Genomic DNA, 14,077 nt, shown 5'->3' on the forward strand with positions numbered 1-14,077 from the left:
GTTGGAGGTCAATGAATGAGTAGGTGGCAGAGCCACAATTTGAACCCAAGCAGTTGAATTCTGAGCCCATACTTTAATTCTATAAAGAAGATACCAAATGACCCTAAAAAAAAAAAAAAGAACCCAAAAGCTTAACTATCCTTGTATTTGCTTACCTTGAAGCCCCGCATATTTAAGAGATGACCAGTTTGGTATGTCATAACAGCCTCCACCATCTTCTTGTTCTTCTGCTTCACATCGGTAAAGTACCTGATTCAGTTCAGCCAAAGTTAATTTTGAGGCAATGCTAAGAAGTAGAAAATAAAAAGAACTGGTTAAATACAGTAAAATTTCACTTGCTGTCAACAAAGAAGAAAATCTGAATCATAACCATAAAATGTCTTAGCAATGTATGTTTTAGTAACTCAGCATTAAATATACATGTAATATATGTTATAAATAATAATTAAAGGATAAAACATGCTAAAAATTCAGTTGGAAAGTAACATTTCTTTCAAGCCAAGAAAATAATCAATTGCTAAATTTTATTACTTAGAAGTATGCTGGAAAAATCTTTTGGTTGCTACAACCTTTTTCTCACAAATTTGCTTTTTCAATCTTTCTAGATGGGCTTGGTTTTTTTCCCCTTCTTTATATTCTCCCAAGGAGGACATCAATAACTTTTTATGCTAATTATCTTAAAATCAAAATACTTGTCAAGGACCAGCAAAGGGATATCAAAAGTCACAGTCAACCACCTTAGAAATCATGTATTTCTCTCCTTTCCCTTCTCTCCTCTCCTAAGGTGGCACTGTCCTTGAGCTGTGTTATTCAAGAAACCAAGATTGAAGATGCTTCTTGATAATAGTCAGAAGGAGGTATCTATCATGGCCTTGGTTTCCCCTTTGTCCAGGTAGCAGTGAGACTGTATAATTGACCACACTTGAATACAATGAAAACCCTACTTTTTTACAATTCTAGCTGTTCAGGTCATTTTATTCTACAGAACTGAACACATATCCTCTTGAATGTACTTCCTTCTTTCTCTTTTAGTTCTATCTCAACTGAGAAAATTATAGTTGGCTGTGCTTTGTTCCCTGTTTCTGCCAGACTCTGTCCTCACAGCTGGGACTGGCTCTTCCTTCATCCGCAGTTTGTGAGTCAAGTTTGATCAAATCAAGCAGCAGTCTCAATGCCAACTCCATTCTAGGCAAATATTTTTTGACATGTAGCCAGTGAACTTGCATATGAATTACCTGGAGAGCTTATTAAGATGCAGATTTCTTGGCCTTACCCCAAGATAATCTGAGTAGGTCTGAGGATGAATATGCATTTTATAAGCATTCCACAGAAACATAAAACTGCTTCATCACAGGTATTTTTAGAATGCAAATATTTTTCTAATAGTTTGAGTTAAGAATTAATATCCTTATGAGAAAAGCTCTTATAAAAACAAAAAATTGAACACAATCAAAAAATGGGTCAGTAAAAAATGGTATTTCACTGAATTAATACATAGCCAATGAACAAAACCAAAAAATTTAGCTTAGGGGCACCTGGCTGGCTCAGTGCAAAGAACATGTGACTCTTGACCTCAAGAGTCATGAGTTTAGGCCCCACATTGGGTGTGGAGCCTACTTCAAAAAAATAAATATTTAAAAAAATGATGTGGAAGGAATATAGTGTATGCAACTTAGTCTCAGATAGTTCAGAAAAATTGTGTGCATGTGTGTGTGTATACAGATGTATGTGTGTGTTTGCCTGTATCTATAGCTACATATAGAGAGTGCAAGAGTGTGAGAGAGTGCACATGCAAGGACACATACAAATGATAAAGCAATAGGACAAAATGTTAACAACAGATGATGCTGATATGACTATTGGTCCTTGGACCACCATCTGAGTAGCAAGGATACAGAGGAACCTTAAAACTGCTTAAATCAGGCTTGTGGTAACTTATCAGTTATTAAAGTGGCAAATCTCCATAAACTAAGGCATACTTACAAAGCAAAAGGAATTTTTAATATAGGATCTGAGTTGTCAACAGCAAGGCTCCCAGATTTAAAGTGAGGACTGAACTGTGTCAGATGATTTCGAAGAATTCCAACAGTGACTTGTGCATGTGGGTCAAGACTAACTCTGAAAATGTTAATTAAAAAATGGTTACTTCATAGGAATGATTTATTCAAAATTAACAGAATATGTAATCTATTTTACAAGCAAAGTCAACAGTTTGAACTCCAACATACCTGAATATAATAACACTTCCTGGAGACAAGTTTTCAAATTCTATTTCTTGAATATACTCATTGGGTCCTTTTGTGGCAACTCCAGCTTGTTTAACAATTTTACTTTCACTAAGCTTGAAAAAAATTGTATAAAACCATTCAATCAATAATTCTAATGTCTGTAAGATGTTAAACAGTAGTAAGATGAGAGTCCCAAATACCTGAATATGTTCTCTAATTTCTACTGTGATATTTGGCATTCCATTGATTGAATTCTCATCCTTCTGATAAGGTTCTGTATTTCTCTCAACAGTTCTAGCTTCAAGAACTACTTCTTCAATTTTGCCTAGGAATACATAAAAATATTAACCAAATTTCATATTAAACCATCTGAAATTAGGAATTGCTAATTCAACTTAATTAATTAATTAAACTTAAAGTTGAATATGAAATATCAGTCTGAGTAGATGATTCTACCCAAGATGCATTTTTCACGCAAATGCTTTTGTTTTTAAAATCATAAATTAACAAACATCTATTTGAAAAAAGATCTTATCAAGTAATAATGGCTTAGCTCTTAGGAACAATATATATATAACCTTCCTAATTTTAAGCAGAGAGAAAATAAATCCCTTGAAAGACTTACAAAAAAAATGAAAAATTTCAGAAATACAAAAAGTAGGGAAAAATTTAAAAAAGCCAGATCCTATTTCCTAGCTAAGGAAAACATTACAAATGTGTACCCTTTCTTCCCCTTCAGAGGTAACCATTACCTGCAGTTTGGTGTTCATAGATCCTGTGTATTTTTACTACATATGTCTGTTTCTCAAAACAACATATATTATTTTCCGTATTTCCAAGTTTTATTAAAGTGGATTCAAATTATATATATATATATATATATATATATATATATATTTCTGCAACTTGCTTTCTATTAAACAACACTGTACTTTTTAGATTTGTTCACACTGCTACATAAGCTGCAACTTATTTGTTTCAAATGCCAAATAGTATTCCATTGTGTGAATATACCAGATATATTCTTGTGCCTGTCTTCTAATGGAACATATGAGAGTTTCTCAGAGATACACCTAGAAGCAGAATTGCTGAGTCAAAGGATATATAAAACTTGAATTTTATTATTTAAGTTATTTACAAAGCCATTAATCTGACAATAAGTAACAGTACCTTTTGATCCAGAAATTCTACTTCTTGAAATAATTACTAAGAAATTGTTCAAAAGAAAAGAATTATTCCTAGTGTATATTCACTGTTAAACATACTAAATAATATATATATGTTTTAAAGATTTTATTTATTTACTTGACAGAGAGACACAGCCAGAGAGGGAACACAAGCAGGGGGAGTGGGAGAGGGAGAAGCAGGCTTCCCATGGAGCAGGGAGCCTGATGCGGGGCTCAATCCCAGGACCCTGGGATCATGACCTGAGCTGAAGGCAGACGCTTAACGACTGAGCCACCTAGGCGCCCCAAACATACTAAAGAATATTAAAGATGGAATACTAACATAATAAAATACGAAATATTTAACATAATGAAAACCACAATTTTGTGACAAAATGGAAATGTTTTAATAATGACCAATGACCAAAACAAAACCTGAGATATATTGTTCACACTGATTGCAACCATGTGAAACTATGTACATTAGCAACAATCAGACAAGATTACTGACTATACACTTGCAAGCAGTTAAAAATAACTAATGAACATTTAACCTTAAAACTATTCAAGTTGATAATCTTTAAAAACTGGAGTAATACATATTTAATAACTAGCAACCAATATAGAATATGATGATTTTTATGGGAATCTTCATCCCCTCAATTAATTGCCAGACTTGGACAGTTGCTATATGCACAGGAGAATGTTTTGCTATAATATATATAACAATAAGGAAGGAAATAAAATACACACATCTAGAAAAAAAATCTAGCAATAATAAGGATATGATTTAGGGATGTGTTTTTATTTATTTATTTTAAAGATTTTATTTATTTATTTGGGAGAGAGACAGAGATAATGAGAGAGAGCATGAGCAGAGAGAAGAGGGAGAAGCAGGCTCCCCACTGAGCAGGGAGCCTGAGACAGGGCTCAATCCCAGGACCATGGGAAATTAATTTGGGGTAACTTACATTTTTACTACTTGGAACAATTCCTGTTATGGAAATATTCTCAAATATTAACATTTTTTGAGTGGTAGTTTTATTTTCCTCTTAATTCATTCCCTATTTTCTACTTTGCATAAAACAAACATGTATTTCTTTTATACCCAGGAAATATATATGTATATTCATGTGTTTATATATGTGTATACACATGTATATTTGCAGTGTGTCTAAGTGTGGATTTGTGTATGTGCATGTACATACATACCCATATATAAACCAAAGTGGAAAACAGTTTAATATTTAAGGCTTTTCATAATCCATTCTCAATTACCTTCCTAGCCTTCTGTCACTCCACTATTTCAACCAAATAGATATTTTCACTGGTCCCCAAATAGTCTTACTAACACCTATTAATATGAATTTTTTTTTTTTTTTTACATCTTTCAAGAACTAAAGTTCCACCTCCCTTGAGAAGCCTTTTCTAAATAGTCAGTAATTTCTCTCTTTTGTGAACATATAGCAATTATAGTGTCTCCATAGCTCTTCTTTGACAATTATAAAAACACATCCCGAGTGCCTGGTTGAGTGTCTGCCTTTGGCTCAGGTCGTGATCACAGTCTTAATTTCTTTCTTTCTTCCTTTTCTTCCTTTCTTTAAAGTAAGCTCTACACCCAACATGGGGCTTGAACTCATAACTCTGAGATCAAGAGTCGCATGCTCTACCAACTGAGTCAGCCATGTGCCCCAAGTAGTGCAAAATTTCGAATTCTTTTTCTCAACTACAGCCACACTTGCACTGTGTTATAATCACAATAACATTTTTAAGTTGCATTACCAGGGATGCACATTTGAGGCACTTCCTTGCTGTAAAATGAAGTCTTAGGATTCCTGAAAGCAGTTCTAGACACAGACACAACAGACTGATGAATGCTGGGTGAATGTCTTGTTACTGCCACTATGTCTTCATCAACCTGATCCACATACACCTGGGAAAGAGAAAGAGAAAACATGTTAGCGCTCAAACTGGAAAGACTTACTTGAAATTGAACCTTAAGAAACTTACAAAAATTTAGTTTCTTGCCTGAATGAAACCCTTGGCCCCAAGTTCTTGATGAAGTTTATTGATAGCACATCTGGCTGCAATAATTCCACTTTGGAAATTAACTTCACCTGTATTTGATGGAGATGCTCCAGGATTCCACTTAGTATAAAACCGTTCTTCAGAAACCACTGAAATCTGAACAAAGTGAATGTATACATTTTAATTATAATAAGAACTTTTAGTAAAAATGCTCAAAGTCGTTGGCCATGTGGATTTAAAAAAAAAAACAACACAAAGACATACCTGATGAGGCACTAATTCATCATAGCCTTTAGTACTTCCACTAGCACAACATGCCATAGAAACAATCGTGGTACTTGGGAGAGCATCATATTCTGACCTATGCTAGAAAACAATAAAAAACCCCCAAAGTTTATTTTCTTTCAAATGCAAAGTGCCATCCTATGGCATAATGAAGTAAAAGGATAGTTACATAGTTACACACTATAAGACATTAATTGGCTTTATTTTATTATTTTTTGATATTAATTTGCTTTAAAACTAACAAAACATTCAAAAACTATGTACCACAAACTTATAAATCTAAGACATGATTTTGAAGTATGTGGATATTGCCACTAAATATCAGATCAAAACATTATTTATTTTTTCCTTTTCCAAGTATTTATTTATTTATTAAAATATTTTATTTATTTATTTGACAGAGAGAGAGAGCACAAGTCGGGGAGCAGCAGCAGAGGGAGAGGGAGAAGCAGGCTCCCTGCCAAGCAGGGAGCCCGATGCGGGGCTCGATCCCAGGACCCTGGGATCATGACCTGAGCCGAAGGCAGACGCTTAAGGACTGAGCCACCCAGGCGCCCCCCAAGTTTTTATTTAAATTCCAGTCAGTTAACATAGAGTGTAATATTAGTTTTGGGTGTAGAACTGAGTGATTCATCACTTACATACCACACCCAGTGCTCACCAACAAGTGCCCTCTTTAATCCCCATCCCCCATTTAGCCCATCCCCCACCCACCTCCCTCCATCAACGTTTAGTTTGTTCTCTTTAGTTGAGTCTGTTTTATTGTGTGCCTCTCTCTTTTTCCCCACTATGTTCATCTGTTATGCTTCTTAAATTCCACATATGAGTTTAGCAAAACAAGTAAATACAAGAAACAGATTAGATGCTTACCACAATGGGACACTCATTATCGTGGGTAATATCCATAAACAGGGCATGTGCAATGGCCGGCATTAACGGCCTCAAACGGGGCTGAACAAAGGATCCAACAGGTTCTCCTCCATATCTATAAACCAATCTGCCCTCTTCATGGCTATTATATGCACTCATTGCCTCTGCAAAGCATAACAGAATATTTTAACAATCTTCCTTATTATTGTTCAAGGTTAGGTTTCTTATCAAGACTAAATTTCCAAAAAAAGACCACAAAAATATTATCAAAAATAAAACTGCTTTAAACATTTAAACAAATGTCTATTAGTTTAAGTGACACAAAGTCTTCTCTATAATTGGCCAGAGAAATGGCTCATGTAGGTAAAAGGGAACATATGTTGTTTATTAGGATGTTGGTTATATAAGATCTATGGAAAAAAATCTAAGACTATATCATCTATCCAAGTAAGAGATGAAAACCAGATTTGTATATTTTCATAAACAAAAAAATGCTTTGTTCATGAGTCATCAATTCATCCTACTGGTTTTTCAATTTAAAATGAGATATTTTACCCCAAAGTGGAAATTTTTCCTGATAAAAACAGACTGAGTTAGAGAAAAGTTTGTGTAGAGTACTTAAAAGAACATTAACTATGTTGAAAATTATTAAACTTTGTATATAATGCTATTAAATGCCTTTTAATCTACTTAAACAAAAACTAAAGTTTTAGATGGGAAATACACTTCAGCAAGCCTACCTCTTATTAGGGAACTAATGCCCAGTCTAGTAACAAAGATATTGTCCAGGTCTTCACTTCCTGTGAACAGTTCAGCTACTACATACAAATTGGGTTGCAGCTTCCTAGCAGCATCCAACATGTACTGCAAAAAGCACAGTCACAAATGTAACACAAAAAGAAAAGCAAGTGGGGGGAAGGAAAGGAGACAAGACCAGGCATGGATTTGACATAGGAAAATGTCATAGAACAAGACAAAATGGAAATCCAAGAAGAATTTCCAAATAAATTTAATTGTGCATATGTAAGAAAACATAAAACACACCAATACATAGGAAACAAGAGAATTTATAAAGAGATTAAAACAGTTAAAAAGGAAGATTAGATTTTGCAAAGATAAAAAGACACAAAGAGGAAAAAAAGGAAGAAGAAAAATGTTAGTGTCACATTAAAAAATGTAAACCACAACACTGTGATTCTGCTAGGCTTTCACCCTGTTTTATGTGGGTTTGTTTTTAATACCTCTAACCAGACTAATAATTTGCAGGTTTTGACTAGGCCATTATTGGTAAATTCCCTGCTGGTGAATCATTTAGCTATTGCAAAGATTAGGTCTGACTAACTATACTAAAGCCAGCTTTTCCTACAAATGGCAATCAATTCTTAATCAGAAATCAAATTGGTTCTGATTTTTTTAACATAATGTTTGCACAAAGGTTAATAAAAGAACTGAAATTCTATGAGCTAACAAGTAGGGTCCTAGAAGATTTTGTAACTTAAAATCAAGCAAATTGAGTTTTAATTTTCTGTTTTGCCAAAATGTTATAATAATCTTAGAATTATATATATATTTTGCTGTTGCTAAGAGCACAATAAGGAAAAACCTCTGCTAGTTTTTGGAGCTAAAAAATGTTCTACCACCTTAACTAATGTTCACTAAATTCTTCCATATCAAGTCAATTTTTCATCATAGGACTTGAAACATATTCATTATAATGTTGCCTTAATATAACAAATAGATATTTTCCAGATAAGTATACATTCCCAAAGAACACTAAGTTGTCACTAGGAAGCTATCAAAGATCTTATAAATAGGATGAAAATTGTGTTTACAAAGTGGTGTTAGAAGATAACGCTATAAATTTTGGCACTGCCCCAGTTTCTGTAAAAAGCCCAAAGAGGGATAAACCGCCTTTATGTTTACACTTACATTTTTATAAAAATCAATAAAAATGGAATCAATGAGGCTAAAATAAGCTTCAATATACTGTAATGTTAGTGCATAAATATCATATGTAACAAGTGACTTCAGTGTCTATTATATTAAAACCAACCAACCAGAAAATAACAAGACTAAGAGAGATGTTTGCATATTATTAAAATATTAATATTAACCCTTTAAAAGTTAATAAGAAAATATTAGTAATATTTTAATAATATGCATGGCAATATGGTTACATATATATTATCAGAGACAATATGATCTACTTCCCTAAACTGAAATAAAAATATTAACTCGTTAAACATTTTATAGCCCAGTATTCCATAACAACCGCATCAAAAGATTTTGTTAGAATTGAGAAGTTATGCCGAAGTGTTAAATACTACCACCAAATCAATGCTGGTGTCTAACTAGCAAGAGGAAACACGTACTTGCGTATTTTATTTAAGGAAAGCAAGGAAAGAATACTACATTTCTTTGCTTAATGTAGATGAATTGTTTTTCTGTACCTCGGCTACATGAAGAGGTGTTGAGTGGCAGTTATCAAGACGCACTCCCTGGAAATAAGTTGCAGCTATTTCAGTGTATTTTTTCATGTGTGCCCAGAGAAAAGGACAGTCTTCTGGTTTATTCCCATAGCGTAATTTAACGCTGTCTCCCCAGCAAATAAGTTCTCTCCTTAGATAAACTTCTGAGCCTGTTAAGAAAGGAGCTTGCTTTCAATGGTTCAAGAAATAACATGAAAACATTTACTTCAAGGAAACGTTGTTTTTAAATCACATTGACTATTTCTACCACAAACCATATATTGGTTAAAATTATGTCTAAAATGGTATGGGTATCTAAATCTATAAAGCTTAAAAAATTAATATTAATTTATATCTCATATCTATTTTGCTAAAATTCAACCTAGAGTCTCTCCTAAAAATGTGTACTTAGCGTAAAAAAAATCAAGTTCCTTCTTTTAAAGGAAATCAGTTATAGTAATATCACAGGCCCTTTGAAGACAGCGTTCTACCAAAAACATTTCTTCCTAAAAGATTTCTTTCTTTATTTATTTGAGAGAGAGAGATAGAGAGCATGAGCAGGAGAGGCAGAGGGAGAGGGAGAAAGAGAATCTCAAGCAGACTCCCTGCTGAGTGTGGAGCCTGATGTGGGGCTCAATCCCACAACCATGAGATCATGACCCAAGCCAAAAATCAAGAGTTGGATACCTAACCAACTGAGCCACCGAGGTGCCCCTCTGTCTAAAACATTTAAAGCTGTGTTTCCACCTTGCTACTCATTTTGGCACTAGTTACATTAAATCCACAGCATATAGTAGAATGCCTTTTTTCATTTAGAATGACTAGAAAGGAAAAGGCAGAGATACTTAAACCCAAAGTACATTCTTTTAAAAAAAAAAAAAAAGGAGATTTTTGAATTAAATTTAAAGTCATTCAAAAAGACTTCTAAATGTTGAAAAACATATTGATGGGTCCCCAGCAAAATTCTTTCTGGCAAAGAAATAGCTGTAGAAAAATAAAATGCTAGGAGTGAGGGGGAACCTAAAATTAGTTTCTAGTGTAACTGCTATTCAAATACCTTAATACCCCTCTGGCTAATGAATGAAAATATCTCTTATGGCAATATAATTGTAATAGCAGTGGTTTTAAATGTATTTTAAAAATGCAACAGATTAAGTTTTTAACCATAAAAAATCTTATGCAGAACCATAATACAAAATAGATAAAAGCCATTCTAGTTGAGCATATAAGGACTAGGAGGGGAAAGGAAAAGATGAATCCCATCCTTTTTGTCCAACCCTTCTCTTCTCTCTTGAACTGTATGCACCTCTCTGATAAAATAGTTTAAGAACTATTAGCTTAGTGGGGAAAAAAGTCAACGAAACAGTTTATATTTTGAGCTTGCTGTAAACTTTTCTTTCCCTATCCACAGAGAAGTTAACAAAAATGATGTACCAGGTTCAGCAAAGTTTCGAAGGGGATCATCTCCCATTACCCATCCATTATGCGCCATCAGAAAACAAGCTTTATTTGGGTTATGAATCATAGATTCTTCTGCGGAGAGGGTCATTTCTTCAAATGGGAACGTAAAATATCTATGGAGATGCAATTAAATATTAAATCCATATAGAGAGATTCTTTGGAGAGAATTTAAATTAGTACTATTAAAATTAAACCTCCTCCCTCATAAAGAGAATAAAGATTAGTTTTACACTACAGGAAATAAACTTTGTTATAGGTCGAAAATCTTCAGAAGACTTTCTGAGTAAATCTACTAAGATTTGAGAAATGGAAAGTCAGCATTATAGCATTATCTGATTAACATTTTAAATAATAAATTTAAAAATCTCATAAAATTACTAAGAAAATCACTGAAGTATTGATGTTACTTTGCAAAAGCTTTTACTACACTTCAGTTGCCTAATCTGTGCTGCACATTACCTACAAGATGAGGAGCTAAATGCTGGCTCAATTCGATTAACTTTGGAATTTATTAGTAAGTATGTAGTCCTCCAGAAACATTAATGTAATCATTGTAAATTGATTAATACTGATGATAGCTTCTTTAAGGACTGGCCTAACAAAATTAATTAATATTAACCCTAGTTACCAAATCAAAACTTCTATTTCAATTAAAAAATGTACTGAAGTCACACATTGAAGGAAAACACTCAGATTAATTCAAAAAGTTAAATGCAATTTTCAATTTTTAACCTTTAATGAGAAGAAATGAGAAGAAAACAAAAATGGAATACCTGGTAACTAAAGGATGTTTTCTAGTGACAGGTCCTAATTTAGGGCCGTGGCCAGCCAGACGTTCATAAGACACATTTCCCAAAAGGCAATTAACTGCCTGGAACACATTAAATTATATATGTCAGTGAAAGCAACAACATTAAGACTCAAAGAAAAACAGTTCAAAAGTAGGTGAAACCTGTTCCTGATGATAGTTCATGAGTTGATGCTTCTCTGAATTTAACTCCTCAATTCTCTTACGGAACCAATTACAGCATTCATCAATTGCAGCTGGGCCCTTGCTAGAGCAAAGAGAACAATACACACTGAATATTTAATGGTTTTAAAATTCTGTATTTAAAAATTTTCTAACAAGGGTCATAGAAATTTTATTTATTTATTTATTTGAAACTTTAAACATATTCATCAGGATCTTAATTAATGGCTGAAGACGTTTTTCAACTGTAAAAAATTTTATATACACATATAGGACCACGGTCCACCACACAGAAAAAAGAGGAAAACATCATTCATTTGAACTAGTAGAATTATGGTGAATTACTTTATTTGATTTTCTTTTCAGGATTTTAATACTAGCCATAAAGGTTTGTAAGTAATATTATCCTTTATTTCATAGGAAAAATACATAACATACTCATGTGGTATGAAAGTTGCTAGTGCAATGTTCATATCTACAGTACAGCCAAGCCTTCTGTATTCAGGATCCTGAATAATCTTAAGGTGTTCCTTTGGATCAGGCTTGGTTGTTATTTTCCTATTTTCTGAAAGAAAGAAAGATGATATCTTAAGTGCAAACATCCACAAGGAGATTATAACTGTTACTGATAACCAAATTTTTAGTTTACAATTTTTTCACAGAAAAATAAAACAAATGTTTTTTTACAAGCATCCTTCCTACCTGCCCCCCATCTTCCTGCACACCACCTAACACACACACACACACACACACACACACACACACACACACACACACACACACAGAAAGAGAGGGAGAGACAGACTGGAAAGAAGAAGAACATTATAGAAGAAAAACACAGGGATTCTTATCAGTTCAACCCCTGCCCCACTTTTCTGCCTTAGCATTCTCTTACTACAATTTTTAGGGCATTAAGATGTTGGTGGTACAATTTTCCTTCTAGGTGTTACCAAATACACTAATATTAGGAGTACTTTTTCTTCAAACATCGCTTTCTATTCAAAAGTAAGTCTTATTAACAAATTGACTTTCTTTGCATTCTCTGAAACACAAAAGCTTGTTTTTATACTTTTTTCCTTTTTACCAAGAAGTATATTCCTTATATAATAATAAAAAATGAAAAAGTAAATAAATGTTTTGTGGAAAGAATTTTCATCCCTTTTCTGGAACTCATTCCTAATAAATTAGGTGTTGTGCAGACTGCCTCCACTGGGCTTGATTTTATTAATTTTTTATTTATTATTCTTTTTTAAATTTAAAATCAATTGACACATAGTGTATTATTAGTTTCACAGGTAGAGTTTAGTGATTCATCAGTTGCATATAACGTCCAGTGCTTATTACATCAAGTACGCTCCTTAATTGGGCTTGCTTTTATATTAACTAATTAATATCTGGCTTATTCTAGAGACCTTGGAGTGGCTTATAAAACCACAAACAAAATAAGATAAAATATAAATAGATTCTTAAAATTTAGTTTCTGAGGTTCATTTGGAAGAGTAAATATATTAAACCTGCCAATGGGGCATCTGAGTTGCTCAGTGGGTTAAGTGTGTCTGCCTTTAGCACAGGTCATGATCCCAGGGTCCTGGGACTGAGCCCTGCATTGGGCTCCCTGCTCTGTAGGGAGTCTGCTTCTCCCTCTCCCTCTGCTCCTCCACCTGCTCATTCTCTCTCTCAAATAAATAAAATCGTAAAAAAAAAGAAGAAGAAAAAAAAACTGCCAGGAAGTGTTTGAAAAAAAGAAAAGCTTATACAATTAGTGTAAATGATAAAACAGTCTTTAGTATTGATAGAGTGAATAAAAGATTACTGGAATAGTATACATAACAAATCCACATACATTTAGTATAGGACTACACTACGACGTCTTAATGGTGTACAACAAATCAGTATAAAAGGATGGATTATCAACTCAATACCATTTTTTGATTAAAAATAAATACTTTATATAACACACAAAAATAAACCCTAGGTGTATTGAACATTTATTTATTTATTTATTTTTAAAGATTTATTTATTTGAGAGAGAGAGAGTGTGTGTGTGATGTAGGGAGGGGCAGACGGAGAGGGAGAGAGAGAATCCCAAGCAGACTCCCTGCTGAGCGTGGAGCCTGATATGGGGCTCGATCCCATGACCCTGAGATTATGACCTGACCCAAAATCAAGAGTCAGATGCTTAACTGACTGAGCTACGTGCCCCCTGAACATTTGTAAAATGTAAAAAATAAATAAGATTATTAGAAGAAAACAGAATTTTTTTTAAGAAAACAAGTTGATGGAAGGTTTTTTCTAAGCATGATGTGAAATTGGAAGCCATAAAAACTGACAAATTTGACTACACTGAAAAAAAAATACCATAATCAAGAGTTAAGAGATCAACAGCATACTAGGAGGACATATTTGAGGCCAGTATAATAAGGAATCACCAATATTAATAAGTCAATGTGAAAAAGTCAAACAGCCCAATAGAAAAAATAGGGAAAGAACATTAATAGACAATTAATGGAAGATCTATAAATGGCAAAGTAACATGTGAAAAGGTACTACACTAATGAGCAAAGAACTAGCAATTAAAATAAGGAATGTTTTGCCTGATTG

At 33.5% G+C, this 14,077-nt stretch overlaps 1 protein-coding gene across 1 annotated transcript in view; it reads right to left on the reverse strand.

The window, feature by feature from the left end:
- Nucleotides 1-14,077, reverse strand: part of AGL (amylo-alpha-1,6-glucosidase and 4-alpha-glucanotransferase) — a 77,655-nt gene that overhangs the window by 38,472 nt on the left and 25,106 nt on the right. The window contains exons 8-21 of the mRNA XM_036069525.2: nt 11,915-12,041; nt 11,459-11,561; nt 11,280-11,377; nt 10,480-10,619; nt 9,028-9,215; nt 7,318-7,441; nt 6,578-6,741; nt 5,687-5,788; nt 5,423-5,578; nt 5,177-5,327; nt 2,429-2,553; nt 2,229-2,341; nt 1,984-2,118; nt 156-286 (exon numbers count right to left, since the gene is read on the reverse strand). Of these exons, the coding sequence (XP_035925418.2) occupies nt 156-286; nt 1,984-2,118; nt 2,229-2,341; nt 2,429-2,553; nt 5,177-5,327; nt 5,423-5,578; nt 5,687-5,788; nt 6,578-6,741; nt 7,318-7,441; nt 9,028-9,215; nt 10,480-10,619; nt 11,280-11,377; nt 11,459-11,561; nt 11,915-12,041 (1,857 nt within the window). The remainder of the gene's footprint in view (nt 1-155; nt 287-1,983; nt 2,119-2,228; nt 2,342-2,428; nt 2,554-5,176; nt 5,328-5,422; nt 5,579-5,686; nt 5,789-6,577; nt 6,742-7,317; nt 7,442-9,027; nt 9,216-10,479; nt 10,620-11,279; nt 11,378-11,458; nt 11,562-11,914; nt 12,042-14,077) is intronic.

The sequence above is a fragment of the Halichoerus grypus genome, chromosome 5 (assembly GCF_964656455.1).
Source record: "Halichoerus grypus chromosome 5, mHalGry1.hap1.1, whole genome shotgun sequence".
Taxonomy (NCBI): domain Eukaryota; kingdom Metazoa; phylum Chordata; class Mammalia; order Carnivora; family Phocidae; genus Halichoerus; species Halichoerus grypus.